We start from the raw sequence: 18,947 nt of genomic DNA, 5'->3' as shown, positions 1-18,947 counted from the left end.
ACAGTCAACCAGTCATGTATAGGGAGGGCCCAATGACTTGCGCTTTTGAGACGCTGACTCGTCCCATCAGTGCCGAAGCAGAGTATGGTGGTACCGGCTTATAACCGCCCATGTATGGGAAAAAAGGTCCCGAAGTGGCGGCAAATGACGTCACGGGATTTGGTGTGTCGTGTTGTCGGACGTCGCGATCCTGGCGGTCGGTCGTAGAAATACTGGCAAAGCGGGCGAGCGGACATGAAGGTTGAATTGTCGCTCCCTTACAAAAAATGTGAATGCGTTTCAATGGAGTTTCTAATGTATTCTTATAGAATACATAACAATTACTCAATATAAACTCATTGGTAATTTTTGTAAGGGCGACGTCCGAACTCGTGTCTGCCTTGGTTTTCATCGAGTGAAAGCATTATCGTTTCTCGACCCTAACTATTTTTTCTTTCTTCCTTTCTTCAGCACTGGCTGGACCCGACCAAGAAGATCTACAAGCAAATGAAAGGTGAGCAAACTTTTTAATACACAGGGAATCGTTGGTCCGGGGGCATCCAAGAATTTACCTGAAATGCCATAGGGTCGATTTCCCTGCATGTTACTTGCTTGCACAGATAGGTAGTACATAATATTACACCAGCAGTTTACATATTATGATATAGTCTCAAAATAATTCGTTTTTTTTTTTGTTTGTTTTTTTGCAGGGCGTCTAGCTTATGTAAAACAATATTAATAATAATAGAACTATTTTTGAAGCTGAATGTTTATATTAAATTGGGCGTGAGCGTTCAGTGGACCTTTGTGGGCCGCATTTCCATAAAACATGGCCAGATCCATCTAAAATGGCTGTCCAAAAAAGACCGCACCCTTTAAAAACAAAAATAAAAAGGGCAAGAAGTATAGCCTCGGGGCCCATTTCGGACGGTGTGCCCTACACAGCCTCGCCCTAGGATGAACCGCAGTCGACACCATCGAGCCATCCCCAGCCAATCAGCGCCGAGCGCGATTCACGGGACCTTGCGGTCGGGCCCAACGAGGCGCCATATGAAGAAGGTCACGTGTTCTCGATGCCACAGCGCCGGATTGGCCGGGACGGCTCGCAAGCCCTTTGCCGCGGTCCATCTTGGAGTCTGACGGAGCGGAGCTGTTACCGAACGCGGCGATTCAATTAAACGGGCCCTTTGTTGACCGAGCAGCCAACCATCGCTCTCCATTGGACCGACCACCCGGCGCGCACCGCAGCCATTACGCTGGGAAAAAAAAGAAGAAAAAAGAAGCTTGCCGATTACAAAAGTTGACTTGCAAACGGATTGCTTCCTAGGTACGCCATATGCATGCGCAACTATGAGCGCTTTTGACGTACGCCGCATGAGCATTTAACAAAAACAACAAAAGAAGAATTCCAATTAAGATGGGGACGGATCGCACGCTGCGTGTGCTTCTGAAAAAGAGCGCGCGCGCGCCCCGCCGCGGGAGTTTTTTTTGGAAACCTTTTTAAACGATGTCGGAACGGTCTTCAGTTTTTCGGTTACACCGTTTTTGGCACAGTGTTACCGTATTACCGTTGCCGTCACGGAATCGGACCGGGGACGTGCCGCAAACGAAACCGCGGAGCCAATAACGAAGTTATTAGGGAGTTTCCGTAGACCTCGCTGCCCCCTCCGCTAAGCGTTCCGCAACGAAGAAGTTGCTACTGCGCCTGCGCGCCGATAGCCTTGACTGTGGAGTTCCCGCTATCTTAGCGGGTTCCAGAGGGCATGGTTGAAAAAACCCCGAGACTGCGGGTAAACGACACAACACTAAAAGTCTCTATAAAAAGTCTCTATAAAAAGTCTCTTAGCGGGTTCCAGAGGGCCTTGCGGGACGGCGAAAACAATCTACAAAAACTCCCTATTGACGTGGAAACACGTAGGCACCAATAGGCCCGATTCAAAAGTGCGTGCGAAGGCTACCCCAGCGAACCAATCAGCGATTCGGAGGGAAGCACGTGACTGTTAGCGTCGAGACGTTTTGGTGGTGCCCTCTCGTGGTTTGCGTTCCTTGACGTCACGACCAGGATTTGCATCTGCCTTGCCATGATTGGCAGGATTGGTCTCGCTGCGTACCGGCGATTGGACAGGCGTTACCAGTATGCAGAGGTCTCTGGCTTAACCAATCGCGAACTTGGACCACAGCGACGCTTTTGCTCGCGCACGTCGCTAAAACAGGAGCGCCGCCGGAGACTGACACATGAGCGCGAGCGGTTTCTTCGCGCTCCGTGACGTCACGCCCACAAGCAAGATGGCTGTGCCGACCGAAACGTTGTCGAGACGAAGGGCGGTCGCTGACCGTTGCTCCTTTTCGGTTGACTGGTGCTTAATCCGGCGGGCAAAAACGATGTGATTTGAAAGCCCAGACAGGAATGAGCGTTCCGGAAAAGGTTTATTCGTGCATGTCGCCTGAAAACGAATTGACGTGCTATCTATTGAACGGAGGTGTGCCGGTATTCGGGCGTAGCACATCGACGGGTTCCGTCTCACGGTGCAAGACAGAACCACGGAACATCTGACGAGTTTGACAGTTTCCTGCGTGGACAAGCGAGTTCAAGCATGTTGTCTTCCACGTAAATTTGTACAGCATGCATGGTCAATAAGATGGGTCGAGGTAACTTTCGGCATATCTGCTCGAAGCGAGTCTTCGAACCTTTCACGATTATTAAAACACTCGTAAAAACTTCCTAACGTCACCGTTTTTGTGTTTTTTTGTTTTTTACATTTTGCCGTTTTACAGCTAAAAAGAAATTATCTTCGAAATGATTTCGGCTTCTGCCGCCCAAGTGGCTCATGCGACTCGTCGATATAGTTTCGGTGTGTCGCTGTGCTCCGTTAAGCGCGATCCAAACCAACGCTTCTTTTTGCGCCTGTAGGTCGTGCGGCTGCGGATGTGACGCATTTCGTGGCGTTTTTGCTGCTTCCGGGCGCGCTTTCTGAGTCAGAACCGTGCGCTTTGGTTTGGACGGGCGAAACTTCGGGCGAGCGCGCACAAGCAAAGTGCAACTGCGACAGACTGGCCGGCCAGACGGCGAGAGAAAGAGAGAGAGAGAGAGAGATCGCGTTGTCATGTTATTGGCCGGGACACAGGAGCGTCCTACTACGTCACCGCGCGTTTTTGTGCGCGTTGAGAAGAAGTTGAAATCAACCAACTTTCTTGTGCGCGCCCGGAAGGAGCGAAGAAGCGGCGCGACGTCACGAAAATACGTCACATCCGCAGCCGCACGACCTACAGGCGCAAAAAGAAGCGTTGGTTTGGATCGCGCTTTAGGTTGCTGCACCCGGACCTAACGCGCCCACTGTTTGAGCACGCACTCTGGTCGTGTATTCGACACGAGGGCTGCCCCAACGTTCGGCTACGACTCGGGTCCAATCAGGCGCTTCGTGCCCCAGCAATGGCCGACCGCCAATGTTGCCGGATGGGGCTGTGAAAAGGGAAGTGTACGTGGAAGAATCCGCCCCTGGTGATGGGGTTTCCGCCTTCGACGTCACCTAAAAGCAGCGTGATGAGCAGACATCGTCAATGTGACCACGCCTTTGAGTCACTCATCGTACAAAGTACCGTTTGCATACACTGTCTGAGACGTGCTTTCTCCTTGTATGAGGCTCGCATTGGTCATACGAAGATCGCCTGCAGACATATTCGAAGCATAGACCACACGTGCTCCGAACATCTAACGGATAATTCCGTCGCACGTGTCGGAAGCGAACTCAGTGCCTTTTGTATGAACTCTGAAGCCTCGCTCGCCAACCTGTTGCGGAGTTACCAACAATCCCGAAGAGCTCCGAGAAGTGCTAGGAAGAAGAAAAAAAAAATGAAATAAGAGATACCGTACGTGACCGAAGAACAGAGAGACGTCCAGTCACGATGCCCGCGGTTGTAACTGGCACGGGAACTTTCTCGAGCTATACATTGTAAGTACTTCCCGGAACGCGCCTTTAAGTGCCCATAAACTGCGGTATTCACGGGGACCTTTTAGCAGATTGAGAAGTATATGTGCTCGTTTGGTGGGCTAGACGGGGAGGTGTGACGAATGCACCGGCGATCGAGAGCGGTCGTTGGGGGTTTACGCTTGCGGGGCGGATCCTCGCTGACGTCGGGCGAATTTTAGAGCCGGGTGGCAAAATGGACTCGTCGTCACTGGCGGAAAATCTGGATATGGGTCCCGGACCGATCCGAATTTCCTGGCAGCGACGGCCAGATTCCGTCCCCCTTGGCTCCAAAATCCGCTCGCCTCCGGCACGGATCCGCGAGCGAATAGAGTTTTAGTAGACCGCATCCGGCTGCCAATTGGGAGCCAATCCATTCTTCCAAGTGACGTGGCACGAGCTCCCGTTAGCAACGCACAGCTCTATCGCACGGTCTACTAAAACGTACCTATGATCCGTACGCGTAAAGCACAGCCACCCTGCATTCCAGGGCTAGAAGATAAGAAGATGCAAACAAAAACGGGCGGATTGGCATTGTAGCGTACACTCGGTATATACGCAATTACACGCTTCGATGCGATGCCCAACTTACCAGCTTTGACGGCCGCCAGTGGTATAGACGTTTGAAAAGGGTCTATTGGGTTGCCCTTTGGATGTCATTTAATTAAAGTTTGCTATTTCGTTAGCGCCACCCATAAGCCTCGCGCGTCCCCGAGGAAACCGACGAACGATACGCAACTTACGCAATCGCATCCTGCGCAACTCTCATGAGATTCCTTCGCAGTAAACACGATGCCACGAAGAAAGCGTCCTCCGCCAGTGCCACGCTCGCGCAAGCAATCCGAGCAGAATACAGGGTTGTCCGAGCACGCGATCTCTCCGAGGACAAGCCCTCCGGGTGTTAGCAGATCGTGCGTGCATTTGCGGAAGCGCCTGGCAACAATGGATGCCTTCTAGCGGCCATCTTACCCTCTAATGGCGCCCGCCGTCGGAGCGTCTTCTCTCTTCGCCGTTTCCAACCGGTGAATAAAGGCTAAGCTTTGTCGCTCTCTCTGGGCAGGGGTATGGGCAGAACCACATAGAACAGTCTTCAAAGCATGTGCCCTAGAATTTTAACGTCTGTATAATGAACGCGTCGACTCTGATGACTTTCCTTCGAAGAAGGCGAGTTGGCAGGCCTGGAGTTTTCCGGGGTTCTTTCATGAGACATGTTGCAACACTACATACCTTTTCATAAATCTCACCGGAACCCGCCGGAATCCACGTTGGAGGCATTCGTCGCTGTTATCGTATGTTTTGTGTGCTTTGGAGCCGAAGTTCGCGCTGTAGTTCGTACGCTCACTCGGGGCTTAAAATGGTCAGTTGCGCCGTACATAGTTGTCCCAGCCGTAAACGTCGGCGACGAAACGGAGCTACGGCCAGCAATATTGGTTTTTCTAAAATTCCGGAAGGTATGGGAACCAGGACAAGGCGACGCCCGAGCAAACGGTTCGCCGGCGTTATGGATGGTTCCCGATGGATACGCCGGCACAAACCTCGACCAGACGCGGGTAAAAATGGGAGCAGAACGCGGCAAATCTTGGGCACTAACATCTCCGGTCCCGACAGAAAGAACGAGAGAAAGTGACAAAAGAGCAGAGAAAGAAAGCAGACCAAAGGTTAGGCCTGTTCGTATTGCTGCGACAGATGAAGTTGCTCGACCGCTTGACAATTTTATTCAATTACGTCACAGCGCGATTCCGGGTTTTTTTCTGCAAAGTAAGAGATAAAATAACAATGTATACAGACCTTACAGATGGTGTTTCTTTGTGCATATTAAGGCGTCGTCACAGCGATATGGGCTCATTGAGACCGCTAATTCTGGGACCGCCGATGTTCGCTTCCCGCTGTTCTGAAGCGGCCAAATGCATGGGACCTTTCGCTCTAGATTATTATATTAACTCTATGATCTCGACAGAAGACCTTCGTACCCCATCTAAGGGTTTGTCGACTGCACTTCGTGTCAGGTTTGGAACCTCTTTGCAGTTGACTAGGACAAGAAAGTTTTTTGAAATGTGGTTATACAAAGACGGCTCTGTGACTCCATGCGGCAATACTGCTGCCGTAATAAGACGCAGAATGCATCCCATATGGCACCAATGCACTGATAGCAGACGACAATGTTGGTTTCGATTTCGAGCCTAACCGGAAATGACGTCAAGTGGAAGAAGCCTACATACCTCTTTCACAAGGGCGCCGCCATCTTGAATTTTGCCGCTTCCGGTTGTGGGCGAAAACGTGAGATATACGCGTACACCCTTCCCACATTCTCGTTTTTGCCAGCTGCGGTCTTTCCCTCTTTGGTGCGTTTCTGCGTTTATCTTATACCGCTTTTTTTTTTTTTTTGAGTTGGAGATGGAGGAAGTTTGTTGTTGTATCACATATGCTCTTTCTTCTGAATGCGCGTAGTGGTGCTTCGGAGTTGGCGAACAAAGCAGCTTGTGCTTTGTTCGCGAAGCGGGCTTTTGTATTCCGCTACTCGTATCTCGCTGCTTTCTCCCCAGAAGCGCGCCGTGCGAGAGGCCACGGGTCTTTCCGGGTTTCGAGAGAAGGCATCCGTCCTCAGGGTAACCGACTCCGGTTACCATCACGTAATCTTCTCCAGAGGATACTATGGTGCTTGTGATACATACAGTCGATGCCGCTTATTATAGCCACCTGCAAAGGGGAAGCGAGCAATTTCATTCGAAAATGAAATTGCTCGCTTGATCTTCTGGAGAAGATAACGTGATGGTAACCGGTCGACTGCTAACCAGCGCCCGTCTGGTGGCCAGAAAGGACAACTTTGGGCGGGCCATATGCCACCAGAAGGATTGGGCACGAGCGCTGCGTCACGGTTCGGCAGGTGTTCGCTGTACACGCGATGACAGAATCGTCTGCGGTCATGCGTCAAGGATGTTCGAAGCGTACTCATACATTTGTATGCTGGATGGATGTTAATGGCTACACCTTTTGTAACGGGCAGTAGCTTGTGCCACCTAGCCTAGGTCTAAAAAAAGCATATGATTCCTCCCGTCCTTCTAGCCAATTTTCTCCCCCGAACTGTCTTTAGTTAGGGGGACAAAATTTTCTACCCTTAACTTTTTTTTTTTTTTTTGGTACGACGTATTAGCGGTACGCTACCGGGGCTTGGTTCGAGGACCCAATAACACCTGAACAGGAACACGTACGTCCTCAGAGTCCCGGCATCCGGTGAGAGCACGATGGTTGGTACAAAATGTTTTGGAAGGTTAAACAAAGGGTTAGAGAAATGGCGGCTAAATTTGACGGAAGGATAGACAGCACTTATGGTGCAGTGCTAAAGTTATGATCTGGCTATAGATAGCGCAAGTCACCGCCCGATTTAGCAGAAACGGCCACCATGCCACCACCCATCCATCCAGCTTGTGCTGTCCTCTGGCTCCTCGCGTATGCATCCGTCTTCCCAGTACCGGACGACGTCGATTATCTTTCTTTGGCGCTGCGGCGTGAGCGACCGGGTCGTGCGGCGACCGTGCGAAGCGGGCGACACGGCCGGAAAGCCACGCGTCGCTGACCTTGATTCTCTTGTCCGCCTTTCCCGCCGATATAATCGATGACCGAGCGGCCGTGCCGAAAAGCTATACGGCACAATCGACCAAAGACACGCGAGGGGCCGTCGTCCGTGAGAGAGCACGCTCCTGCAAGCGGCAATGTGACGGGCTGCCATTACTCGCGTTTTGTTCGGGGTAAGGCATAAATCATCGTCGCTGCGTGTTCCAGCGTCGGCGCGTACTCCTTCCTCGCGTCGCCGCCGTAGTCTGCTGTACTGCTGGCGGAGGAATGAACAGGAGGTGCCCCTGTCGGCTGCTAGCCAGCGCCATCTGGTGGTCCAAAACGGCAACTTTGGGTAGGCCATGCCGCCGAACGATAGGGCGCCCGTAGATGGCGCGATAGCTGTGTGTTCTTCCGTCTAAAACGGTCACAAGCAGAGGCAACGCAGATGTGTGAACCGGCCCTGACGTGCCTCACGCAGTAGCGATTACACGAACGCATGCCGGTATACGACGCTCATCCAGATCTAAACCCGCGCCCGAAAAGAGCAAGTACGTGACATGCAAGTGCAATGGAAGAACTGACTCGACGGCTGTCGTGCTGTATACAATTGTGTCGTGCGCCGCCCCAAGCACGCCCATTCGGTGCACCATTTCGTGCAGCTCAATAGGTGTCGACCCCTACGGGTGGGGGCGACCAGAGATCAGCGCCCCCCTCATGTGGATCACGATTGCGCGGGGGTGCGCGCGCAATCACGATGAGCTCTCCCTCTGCGAAGCCCGCGGGTCACCTCGTGACCCTTGCCCGAGGGTCGCCCCAGGTCGCTGCTCGAGGTCCAGCTTACGCTTTTATCGACCATCGCAGGCGGTTAGGCCGCACCAATGGCCGCCGCGCATTCCGAGACGGCGGACCCACCGTCTCGCGTCTCCCCCGCGTGCAGTGTGCTGCGTGGTGTATTTTTATACCTCGGTAAATGAGATGTATTGGAAGAAAGGCCCAATACGCTTCGCGAGGATCGTGGTATGCTCTCGATGGATTGTCTTCCTGCATGCGCTTCGGGGGGCAAGGGTAACCATATTCCGAGCGCCTCATTAGTGTGACTCTGACCCCTCGGGTTAGATCGGGTCGTGTTGCTTATTAACCGCAACCTATGTTCGCGTTTCCAAGTGGGGACAACCTCGACAGATATGTTTGCTAATCGTCTAAGCTTCTCCCGAGTTTTCACTGGAGTTACTTGCGAACGGGCTATTTATAATGAAAGGGGCGGCTCGAAATGAGTCGGCTCTGGAGCATCAGTGAATGAACTCCTGTTTTAGATAATGTTGGAGACTTTTAGCAAACCGTTACCGTGTTCCGCGTACCGCACTGCCAGAGCGACCACGGCAAAGGCTCAGGTATACTGCGGTACGCGGAACACGGTAACAGTATGCTAAAAGCCCCTATTAATATTAAAATAGTGATACATTTCTTTTGTTCTTCGTAGGGGTGAACACGTTCACATTCTACTTCGGGGTGAAGTTCTACGCACCAGACCCTTGCAAGCTTCTCGAGGAGATCACAAGGTGAGTACTGCATTGTCGCCAGAACGTCGCGTTGGTCAGACGACCGCTGCCTCTCGTGAGGACATCTGGTTTCTGTGAGCAAGTAGCTTCAGAACCCGTCGTCGTGGTCGCCATCTTAAACCAGCATATCATCCGAGAATTATACTGTCGTCATTATCCCAGTTCACTGCTCGGAAATCAAATCGACCTCTTCGTGTCTTGAAAGCTTAGTAAATTGATGAACACGTCGTCAATTTGCGATAAATATTTTGTGATGGGGATGTTCGATCGAGGTGCGGTATAGACCATGATTTCGCCACAGCCCCCCACTAACCTTCTGCGGCATCAGAAATATATATATATATGAAAAAAAACAAAAAAACTTTCAGTTTTTCCACTTTGGAGAAGAAGGAAGACCAGCGAAGCTGTACAATGGAAAGTAATGGCCGGCCGCAAGTCGACAAGCCAGACTGGAAAGGCTGCTGCCATCTATGAGCGACGGCGGCAACCAGATACGTGACTTGCCACGTATCTGGTTGCCGCCGTCGCATCGTAACATCACTTTTGTGCACGGCGTTCCTGGGAATGACGCGTAGGACAGTTCTTACTAAATTCATGGGTCATTCCATTATGCTCCGGTCCCCGTTATGGAAACTTTTTTTTATATATACGTACATATATACAGGGTGCGGCCGTAAGGACTAACATATTTGGCACGCCTCGCAAAATTTGATTTCCAAACGTACGTACCTGAAATTGGGCCCGCCAACGCAATTTCAGTAAAAATGTTATATCTCTTTTTTTTTTTTTATTACAGCAGAGCTGTTAAAGGGGAAGCGCTCGTCCTGTTCGCCTTCCTTTACTCTGATTGGTTCCGAATGAAGGATAGTGGGTAGACCTCAAGGCAGTTCGCTTTGAGGTCTACCCACTATCTTTCAAGCAGAGCCAATCAGAGCTCGGCGTGTTTCTGACGTCACCACAACCCCTGCAAAAAGAAGCAGACGAACTTATTGCGCTCCGCATTGCTCTCTCGCGAATCTGTTCTATTAGCGGCGAGATGTTTCGGTGGCGCCCTCGTTTGGTTACTTTTCGTGACGTCATTACCTTGTGAACAACAAGCTCGATGGTGTTTGTAATGAGCATGGTGAAAGCCTCAAATCATAGAGCTCTCAAAGCAAGACTGCCAACACCGTCAAAATTGAAGTTCTTACATTCCTCTTATTTGCGTCCATGGGAAATCCTTTGCTGACGTCATAGTCAGCATTCGGCCAATCGTGGTGCAGCGACGCTTTCGATCGCTCACGTCGCCACTAGCATTCCTGGACGAGGGAAAACCGTTTCGTTTGGTTTCAGATACAGCCTCGGATAACTGACAACCATGATTTGAAACACGCAGATGGCCGAACGGTTGCTCCTCTGCGTAACTGTTTTAGTGAATCGTTCCGACATCTCCGATACGCCCGATAACGACACGATGCACGCGCAAAGGCGGCGGCGGAGTATCGGGTATCGTTATCGGAGTCATCGAAACGATCTACTAAACCTCTCTCTACTCAGTGGGTACACAACACGTCCGTTGAGTTTTCAGGGAATATTACGACATACTGCCTCAAGTTTACTCTTATTATTATTATTATTATTATGTGGTTTTGTTTACGATTGAGTAAGTCGGAATTGCCTTAAAGCGAGTCGCCCTGTACATAATCGCCCTGCACACGAAAACCGGGGCCGCGTCTACAAATGTCGGCTGTGTATCGAGGGTAGCTCGATCGCTTCGCTTCGATGTATACGTATACGATTGTAATCGCAACCGATATAATCGAACTCTATATGGAGGCAGAAAAACAACGGGCAAAGGCGGCAAACACGCTCAACCTGCGGACGACGGGGGAAAAAAAATACTCTCGTGACCAGCGCTTCACACGGTTCACGCCCTTGCATACCCTCGCTGCCAGTCACGATTAGAGACACGGCAGCGCCCATGCGTTCTTTTTGACGCCCCCGTTGTTCTGCCGCCGCACTCCGCGAATATTTCACGCGCATGCGCGGAAGCACGCGTGCCGCCATTCTTTCTCTAATTCATTCCATTCGTGTTATTGTTCTTGTTTTGGTTGCGGCAGTTCCGTTTTAGTTTTGTTTTTGTCAGGCAGCATATAGCGGCACACGCTTGGGAAACGATGTACTATATACCATTGTGTTTTTGAGTGGGGCGATTCTGCGTGAAATGCGCGCGTGCACATGGGGTGGAGGAAGCAAAGTGAGGCAGACTCACCCAAGCGCCATTTGTTCTCGCTCCTTAGTGATTTTTTTTGTTATATATATATTTTTTTTTTATATTTACAGGCACGCGTGCTCATGCAGTGCTCTTGCACTGCACGAGCGCGCGTGCTTGGCAGGGACGCTGAAAGCCCGGAGCTCGCTCTTGTAGCTTCTGCTACGCTCACAGTGAAAGTGAAAAGGAGTATTGGCGACTCCTATAGGGCAAATATGGCGGTCGAATCCAGGTCGTGCCGTGCCATGTGCCAGCTCATCGCACAACGCTGGGGCAGCAGCAATAAGCATTGGAGTCGAAACTGGCTCCCCCGCGTTTGATCTTCCACGTTTCGAACCTGCTGCGATCTGTTGACGTAAGCGAGCTTCCAGAGGCTTGACTTTTTTTCAGGAAGCGATGAAAGGACTGCCCATTGTCCTTCCACGGCGCTGATGAATGTTGAGAAACGCAGAATGTCTGGCTCACGCGGTTACGTAGGTCGCGTGCAGAGCAACCTGGGTAACAACCTACAGTTACGACACAGTCACCGGTAGAACTGTTCTGTCGCGCAAACCATCGACACAGTGTAAACACGGAACCCAGAAGAGACGAGCAGAAATCGCGAAAGGACCTGTTGCGGCCAGTTCAGTGCTTTCCCGCTAGGTGCCGTTCGTTTTGCTGGAGTCGCGAATAGGGTGTATTCATGTTTCAAAAGTAGCGCAAGGTTCGTCAATGCACGAGGCACGTGCAACGTGCAGCAATTGGGAAGATCATGGCGGCTCAGCGCAGCACTGAGCTACATTTCAGACGCCATGTTCTTCCCAGAAGTGGCGCGCGGCACGTGTCTCTAGCATTTCTACAACAATGAATGGCGCCACTTTTCCCAGGATAGAGGGGCTTTCGTACTCACTGACGGCCATAGCTGGTGTGCGCGGCTGCTGAGCGCGTGGTGACGGCAAGCTTCCGCAGTTCTTTTGCAACACGCATTCCGCACCATCGAGATTGCCGCTCTTAGTAGGCTATTAATGTGAGATCGTTCTGAGCTTGCGCTCTAACACCGTGGCTCTAAGCATCGCCCTCAAATATGGCGTTCAGTGCATGAATACCCCCTGAAGCACTGTAGACATATCCATGGACAAAAACGAAACAAAAAAACACGGTAATCTAAAGACGCTTTCGGTTAAACGAGCCAGCAATCAGTCAATCAATTTTCGAGTCAAGCAGTGGCTCGTGCCACCTACAGTGTCAGCATAACTTGGCAAAGAGCGAGTAATCAGGGTGACCCAGTTGAACACGTGACAGCTCTCCGCGGGAGCAAAGCACACTGTCAATACGTAGTCACGTGCCTCGTTTCTGGCGTGCTGATTGGCTCAAGGTGGCTGGCGTCCTTCCTTGGAACGGAGTCATTATTTTCGCAGGCAGGGTCGAGCGCCGTTCCACACTCTGATTGGATCCGTTCGGTGACCGATTTTCGCAAGCGCCACCGTTTTTAACAATCGGCTTTCTCAAACGGCGTTGTCTCGCGGAGCAAAAATGCCTCGCTTTTAACCGAAAAAAAAAAAAAAAAAAAAAAACAACGACAACAACAACAATTGTTTGAAAAACGCGAGCTCGCGGACAAAGAGATGAAATATGGCCGTTTTTTTGTGTTGTCCGCTAGTATACACTAGCGTTTTGTTTACCATTATTTTTATTTTTAGGAATGTGTGTCAATGGGAAAAGGAACAAAGGCTCCCGCTCACAAAGGCGGGCCCCTTTAGCTGCCTTAATTAACGACGATCACAACACACCTGCTATGTGCGGCATTAATGAGCCCGCGCTCCACGGGCGGATTACCTTTCGTGAATGGCACGATGCTTATTTAAGCCGAGCTGTTCGCTTATTACGTGACCGATAAAAATCTACCGTTTTTTTCTTCTTTTGCATTCGGGGGATTGGTGGCCGAGTCTGTTAGCACGTCGTACCTCGGAACAACCGTAGAGCGAAAGCTCGCGCTGCAGATACCCAGGGTGGCTAGACGTAATCCCCGTTACTGCCCTGTTTAGAATTGGACGTCAGCGCTTAAAAACCTCAGGTTAGCAGTCGTCCTGCTGTGGCAAAGTCACGCCTCTACAGCGTTAAACTAGCGTAACCATATCTCAAGGGCAGACCCATGGCTTAATATCAGGGGGGCCTCGGGGGGTCGTCTCGGATCTTCTGCCGATTTTGAAAGGTCTGAGACCACCCGCCATATCTCTGGAGTTGGTGAAAACACAGTCATAAGTACTCCGCTTTATATTCAAAACTGTTAGGATTTTCCCCATTCGAGTTTTGTTGAGCAGCCATCTCCAGAGAGAGAAAAAAAATACGTTCTGAGTAGCCGTGTCGATTTCGTGTGGAACAAAATGGCGGATGTTTCTGGGACATTCATTCTTCGCGACAAAAATAGTCGGAATCTACGTTGTCCGTAGGTTTTGTTTTCCGAGAAACCATGCAGGGTTACTCATACTTTTTAATCAAGTCGCTTTGTGTGCATCTAATATGATCCCTCCCTCCCCCTTAGCAGAGACCCCCCCCTCCCTCCCTCCCTCCCTCCCTCCCCCCCCCCCCCCCCCCCCCCCCCCCCCCGTTTACGGAAGACTTTATTAAGCACTGGGCAGACCAAGCCCTCCTTGCACAAACCATTATACGCATAACGTCGAGTTTGCTTGCTTTTAGGAGTCAGACGTTCAATCCTTGGTACCGTGCGCTTTGCAGAGTCATTAGCGAGGTAAAGGGGGTCAAAAAGGACCAGGATTTGTAAACAAAATAGTCAGAGAAAGTTCCTTTTTACAACAATAGATCCCTTTCGAAAGCAGGGGCGGATTTATCGGTCGGGCTTTTCTGTGTGTGTGTGCGAGGGGGGAGGAGGAAGAGCCTGCTGAAATATGACGTTACGGCCGAAACGTTGCCCCGTTCCATTTTGTTGACCCAATATTTGCTGTCACCAAAAACTACACTTTTGGCTGGTGTATATAAATTTTATCATCTAAAGAAAAAGTGGATCTTGGGACCCTGGGGGGCTTAGGCAAAAGCGATGCCACCCCCCCCCCCCCCAAAAAAAAAAAAAAAAAAAAAAGAAGAAAGGAAATCGCGCTTTTGTTACAAGAGGGCTCGTGAGCCGGGACGCATTCAGACCCAAGAATACAGCACTGTACTCAAAAAGCTCGCACTTGCGTCGACCATTGTGCAGGGATTCTACAGCTTCCAACAGAGGGCGCACTTTCCTAAGGGGTCAATTCTGCCACTGTCGGACGCCGAGATACCACGTAGATATCACTCTGGAATCACTCTATAGTATAATCCTCTGGTAAATAATCGACACTGTCGAAAGGTCGCAATACCCTCGAAGGGTTATCAAAAACTAATACTTGGAGTGGAGAGCGTGCTGGTAAGAATGATATAAATTATGGGAAGAACACAAAACACGAGGACGGACAAGAGGATTTTCGAACTGGCAGCAGACGTGCACCGATCTCCCAACACGTATTCCCAGAAGAGAGAGCTAAAAAGGGAGTTAAAGAAGCTATTACACCATTTTTTGCTTTTGTGCGCAGAGCTAAGGGGGTTTCAAATACAAAAACCGGAATTATAGGGGGTAATTATAATGCAATTAAATGCAAAGGTGCAAGCGAGCTGGACAAGAATGACGAAAAGAATCCCCGGAGAAGGGAAACAAGAGGGACAAAGGGCAAACACAATTTTCGTAGCCCGCGTTTCCCCCACCGCTAAGCAATCCGCAACGAAGAAGCCCGTACCGCGCCTGCGCGCCGATGGCCTTGGCTGTAGAATTCCGGGTATCGTAGCTGGTTGCCGAGGAGCGTTGCGGGACGGCGAAAACCATCTACGAAAACTCCCTACTGCTTCTATGGTGCTTCGCCACAGCCTATGGGAGGGGGGGCTATGTTAATACAGCCTGAACTCAGACTGCCTCAACGGGCGACCTGTCTCTCAGCTGTAGATGAGAAATGTAGCCAGTGCGGTACAACCTCTAGCCTTGGGTCTTTAACCTGCACCACGCAGTAGTGATACACGACCGCACGCCGGTACGATGTTCATCCAGATTGAAACGGGCAGGGGTGGGCATTGAACCTGCAGGACACCATTAAGGCACTGGATCCTGGGAAAGTAGCGCCGATCTCCCGTGTGGTCACCATCTTATAGGTGACATTCACTTGACGTCACTCGCTAGGTGCGCTGGCATCGGCCACCACGGTCGCCATCTTCGAGGTCTCCTTTTATCCCACGTAGGTGTCAGATGCCGTCTGGCCGGACCTTTCAGCGTTGGTGAACAGCATTTTACAACTTTAAAGGGTCTTTTTGACCGAAACTAGGGGTTATTCTTAGACTTTGGTGCTTTTGATGCGCCGTAGGAATATTTTTGTCGCTATCGGACTTCTCCGCCGCGGCCGCGTTGCTCCATCGGCTCCATGCAGCGCTCCGTGTCGCGCGCCGTGCCCACGGCGGTAGCTCTTTTGCAAAAACTGAGATTTTCTACTTTGGGGCTTTTGTAGCACGGTGTGATTACTTTGTTTTGTTTTGCTAGTTTCCTTATTTTTTTTTTTTTTCTCTAGCGGATTTTCTGCACTACGGCCGTGTAACCGTGTTGCTTCATCGCCTCCGCGTCGTACGTCGTGCCTTCGGTGTTCGTTCTGTGTAGAAACATACCGTGCGGCTCACCGCAGCTAATGAAAAATGTGTCGCATTTTTCATTAGGCAAGCAATTTGGCGAGCGACGATACAAGCGACGGCGACCCGCTTCGCTGTCGCTCGGTCACTCGCGCGACGAGGCAAACCGCATGAAAGCGATGGAAGCAAACGACCAAAGCGATGAGCGCTGGTTTTCTAAAAATCCAAAAACCGAGCTACGCGACGAGCGACAGTGAAGGGTGAACCGCATGCAAGCGGTTTAGCGAGCGACGGCGACAGCGACGGGAGTCGGCGACGAGCGACGGAGATTTCTCACGGCCGCTCGTCGCGTCGTTCGGTTTTTAGATTTCTGGAAATCGTCGCTCATAGCCTTGGTAGCTTGCTCCCGTCGCTTTCATGCGATTTGCCTCGTCGCGCGAGTGACCAAGCGACAGTGAGGAGAGTCGTCGTCGCTTGTCTCGTCCCGTCACTCACTAAATTGCTTACATGCGGTTCAGCCTTTACACACGGTACTCGGCGGCAACAAAGGAATTAAAACGGCCCGCCCCCGAGATAAACTGTTTTCTCTATTCTGTTCAACGAAGCTGCTTGAACGATATGAAATTAGCACACACTATACAACTGACGACTGCATACACAAGCCAATCAAACGTCAAACCGCGACCTCGAAGATGGCGGATCGACGGTGGCGCCCCCTGGCAAAATCGAACCTGCAGGCTCAGTGAATACCACCTATTCCGTGAAATGAGCAATTTCTTTTTGACCCCTCCGTTCTTGGCGATCCGATCTAAATTCGCTGGTGACGGGTAGCTTTATGGAGGCGCCGTATGTCGAGATTTCGCTATCCACACACCGGTGCAACAAGCGCACATCTTCGTACCACCATCACATGCTGTGTCTCGGTGCTTGGAGGCACTGAAAAATAAGCTTACTGCTTTGATATATGTAAGAAGAACACTATTGTGAGAGATCCGTGGAGATGGGCATGATTGATAAGTTGATTGCATACACAGTGCCAAAGACGCTTATATTGGCGAGGAACGCTTCCAGTACGATGACGCTCCATGGTGATCTTGGTGCGACTGGTTTAGAATGACCCCCTGGAAGCTTCGAAGATTTGAATGGGCCAACATGGCGATTTCCATGGCAACGTAGACGGATTAGCCAGTCGCCTTGCCAGGTTTCGATCGCCTGTATGTTAGTATCTGTTCGTGTCCGGCTAGCAGGCAGGGAAGGCAATGGTGCTACGTTCTCATGACCCAGTGACTAGGTATCTTACACGAGGCAGTGAGAAGAAGACCGGAGCACTTCCAGCGAGCGCCTCAGGCGCTTATTAGAAAGAACGGTGTATCGTGCCACCCGTCGCCCGATGTCGCACACGCGTCATCGGACGAGGGGTGCGTGCGATAAGGAAAAAAAAGAGCCTCGAGGGAGGACAGCAAAATAGAAAGAGAAAAAGCCTTATAGTGAAAAAAAGAAAGAAATATATGAATAGGTTCGATACACTTATGCGCGCGGAAAGCACGGCGGAGGACATGGAACGCGTGCTGGAGGCTGGGCGTTCGAAAGACACGCCCTGCCGTTCTCACTCTATCAGTGACTACACAGCTTATACACGCCTTATATAATGCATTTAGGTCCCGATATGTCTACGGACAAACCGTGCGTAAAGATGTTCTCTTGTCAATAGGGAGAGGAGCTCCAGTCGCTTCGCGTTACAGATGACAAGCTTCCGTAGGGGGTGGCCCAAAGAAATGCCTATCGCATTTAAAAGTGCTACTTACGCTGCAAAAGTAAACGGAGCACGCTTTTGATGACTCCCTTCCTGTCACGTGTGTCTCGTTTCACCGCAGGGACGCGCATCACGTGCATCCGTACGATGGTCTCCTAAGTGCCCGGACTACAAATGCGCGGACTTCACCCCCTGGGGTCACGGCCTTTTTGCTTCCGGTGTCCGTCGCTATTGCACCCGCCCTTTCTTCATTTTTATTTTTTTTTATTTTTAAGGTCGTTGTTTCCGGTGTCACCTCGAATCACGCGCCATGTCGTGACCCTTCTTTCACTTCTTCCCCCCCCCCCCTCTCTCTCTCTCTCCTATTTTTTTACTTTCCTACCGTGTACACTTATTCGGACCTTCCTGCGGGCCCTTGTGTAATTTGAGGGTGCCCCTGAATTGTCTGCCTTCTTTTATCTTTAGTAAGTTTATGTTAGCTTCATAATTTTTTTTCCCCTTCCTTCTTTCGGAAAGGGAACTGTCTATCTAGCTTCTTTTGTGCACTGACTTTTTCTCGTCGCGATCCTATGTAATTTCGCCCAGACGAGAACGTGATAGTTTCGTTGCTCTATTTTGATCTTCTGTGATTTTATTCTGTTGCGCTTTTTTGTTTTGTTAAACTGATTTTCTTTTGTTTTGTTTGTGTGTTGGCTGAAGCGGAAGACCCACAGTCTATCAAGGAAAAACATCCAACCCAAAACGTCCGTTAAAAATGTACAAAATTGCGTATGAAGAAGAAACTACGCGCTCGCGAAGCTGGACCGACCGGCCGAAACTTCATTCAACCTAAAAAAAAAAAAAAGAAAAGAAGGAATGCAATAGCCAAGTTGCAGCGAGTCAGCGAAGCGTAAAATGGAATGACCGCATCCGTGTCTGTACGGACACCCGTGGGGTTCCTTCGCTTCTTCTGAATTTTTGCTTCGTTTTGAATTTGCTTCTGGCCGGAAGTTGGTTCACCTGACGCTGCGTGTCGCTAGTAAACAAGAAGGCCTCTTGGGCTAAGTAACAGAATGGTTATACGAATGGTGGCTAAAAACCAGGGGAGAGGTAGAGGGTAAGGTACAACATAAGTTACTATTTCGCTAGGTGGCGCAAGACACCGCCTGATCCAAAGGGATCAGCCGCCATTCACCATGTTAACCTCAAAATCCAGATTGTTTTTCTTTTTACGCAGGGAGATTGTTGTGTTAAGACCATAGAGATCATACATACTAACT

At 50.5% G+C, this 18,947-nt stretch overlaps 1 protein-coding gene across 1 annotated transcript in view; it reads left to right on the top strand.

Annotated features, from left to right (window-relative positions):
- LOC8029150 (band 4.1-like protein 4) overlaps nt 1-18,947 on the top strand; it is a 135,953-nt gene that overhangs the window by 83,550 nt on the left and 33,456 nt on the right. The window contains exons 3-4 of the mRNA XM_040213405.2: nt 451-493; nt 8,980-9,058. Coding sequence (XP_040069339.1) covers nt 451-493; nt 8,980-9,058 — 122 coding nt within the window. The remainder of the gene's footprint in view (nt 1-450; nt 494-8,979; nt 9,059-18,947) is intronic.

The sequence above is a fragment of the Ixodes scapularis genome, unplaced genomic scaffold, assembly GCF_016920785.2.
Source record: "Ixodes scapularis isolate PalLabHiFi unplaced genomic scaffold, ASM1692078v2 PGA_scaffold11__112_contigs__length_91849675, whole genome shotgun sequence".
Classification (NCBI taxonomy): domain Eukaryota; kingdom Metazoa; phylum Arthropoda; class Arachnida; order Ixodida; family Ixodidae; genus Ixodes; species Ixodes scapularis.
The sequence above is the reverse complement of the archived record's forward strand: the minus strand, read 5'-3'. Positions and strand labels throughout refer to the sequence as shown.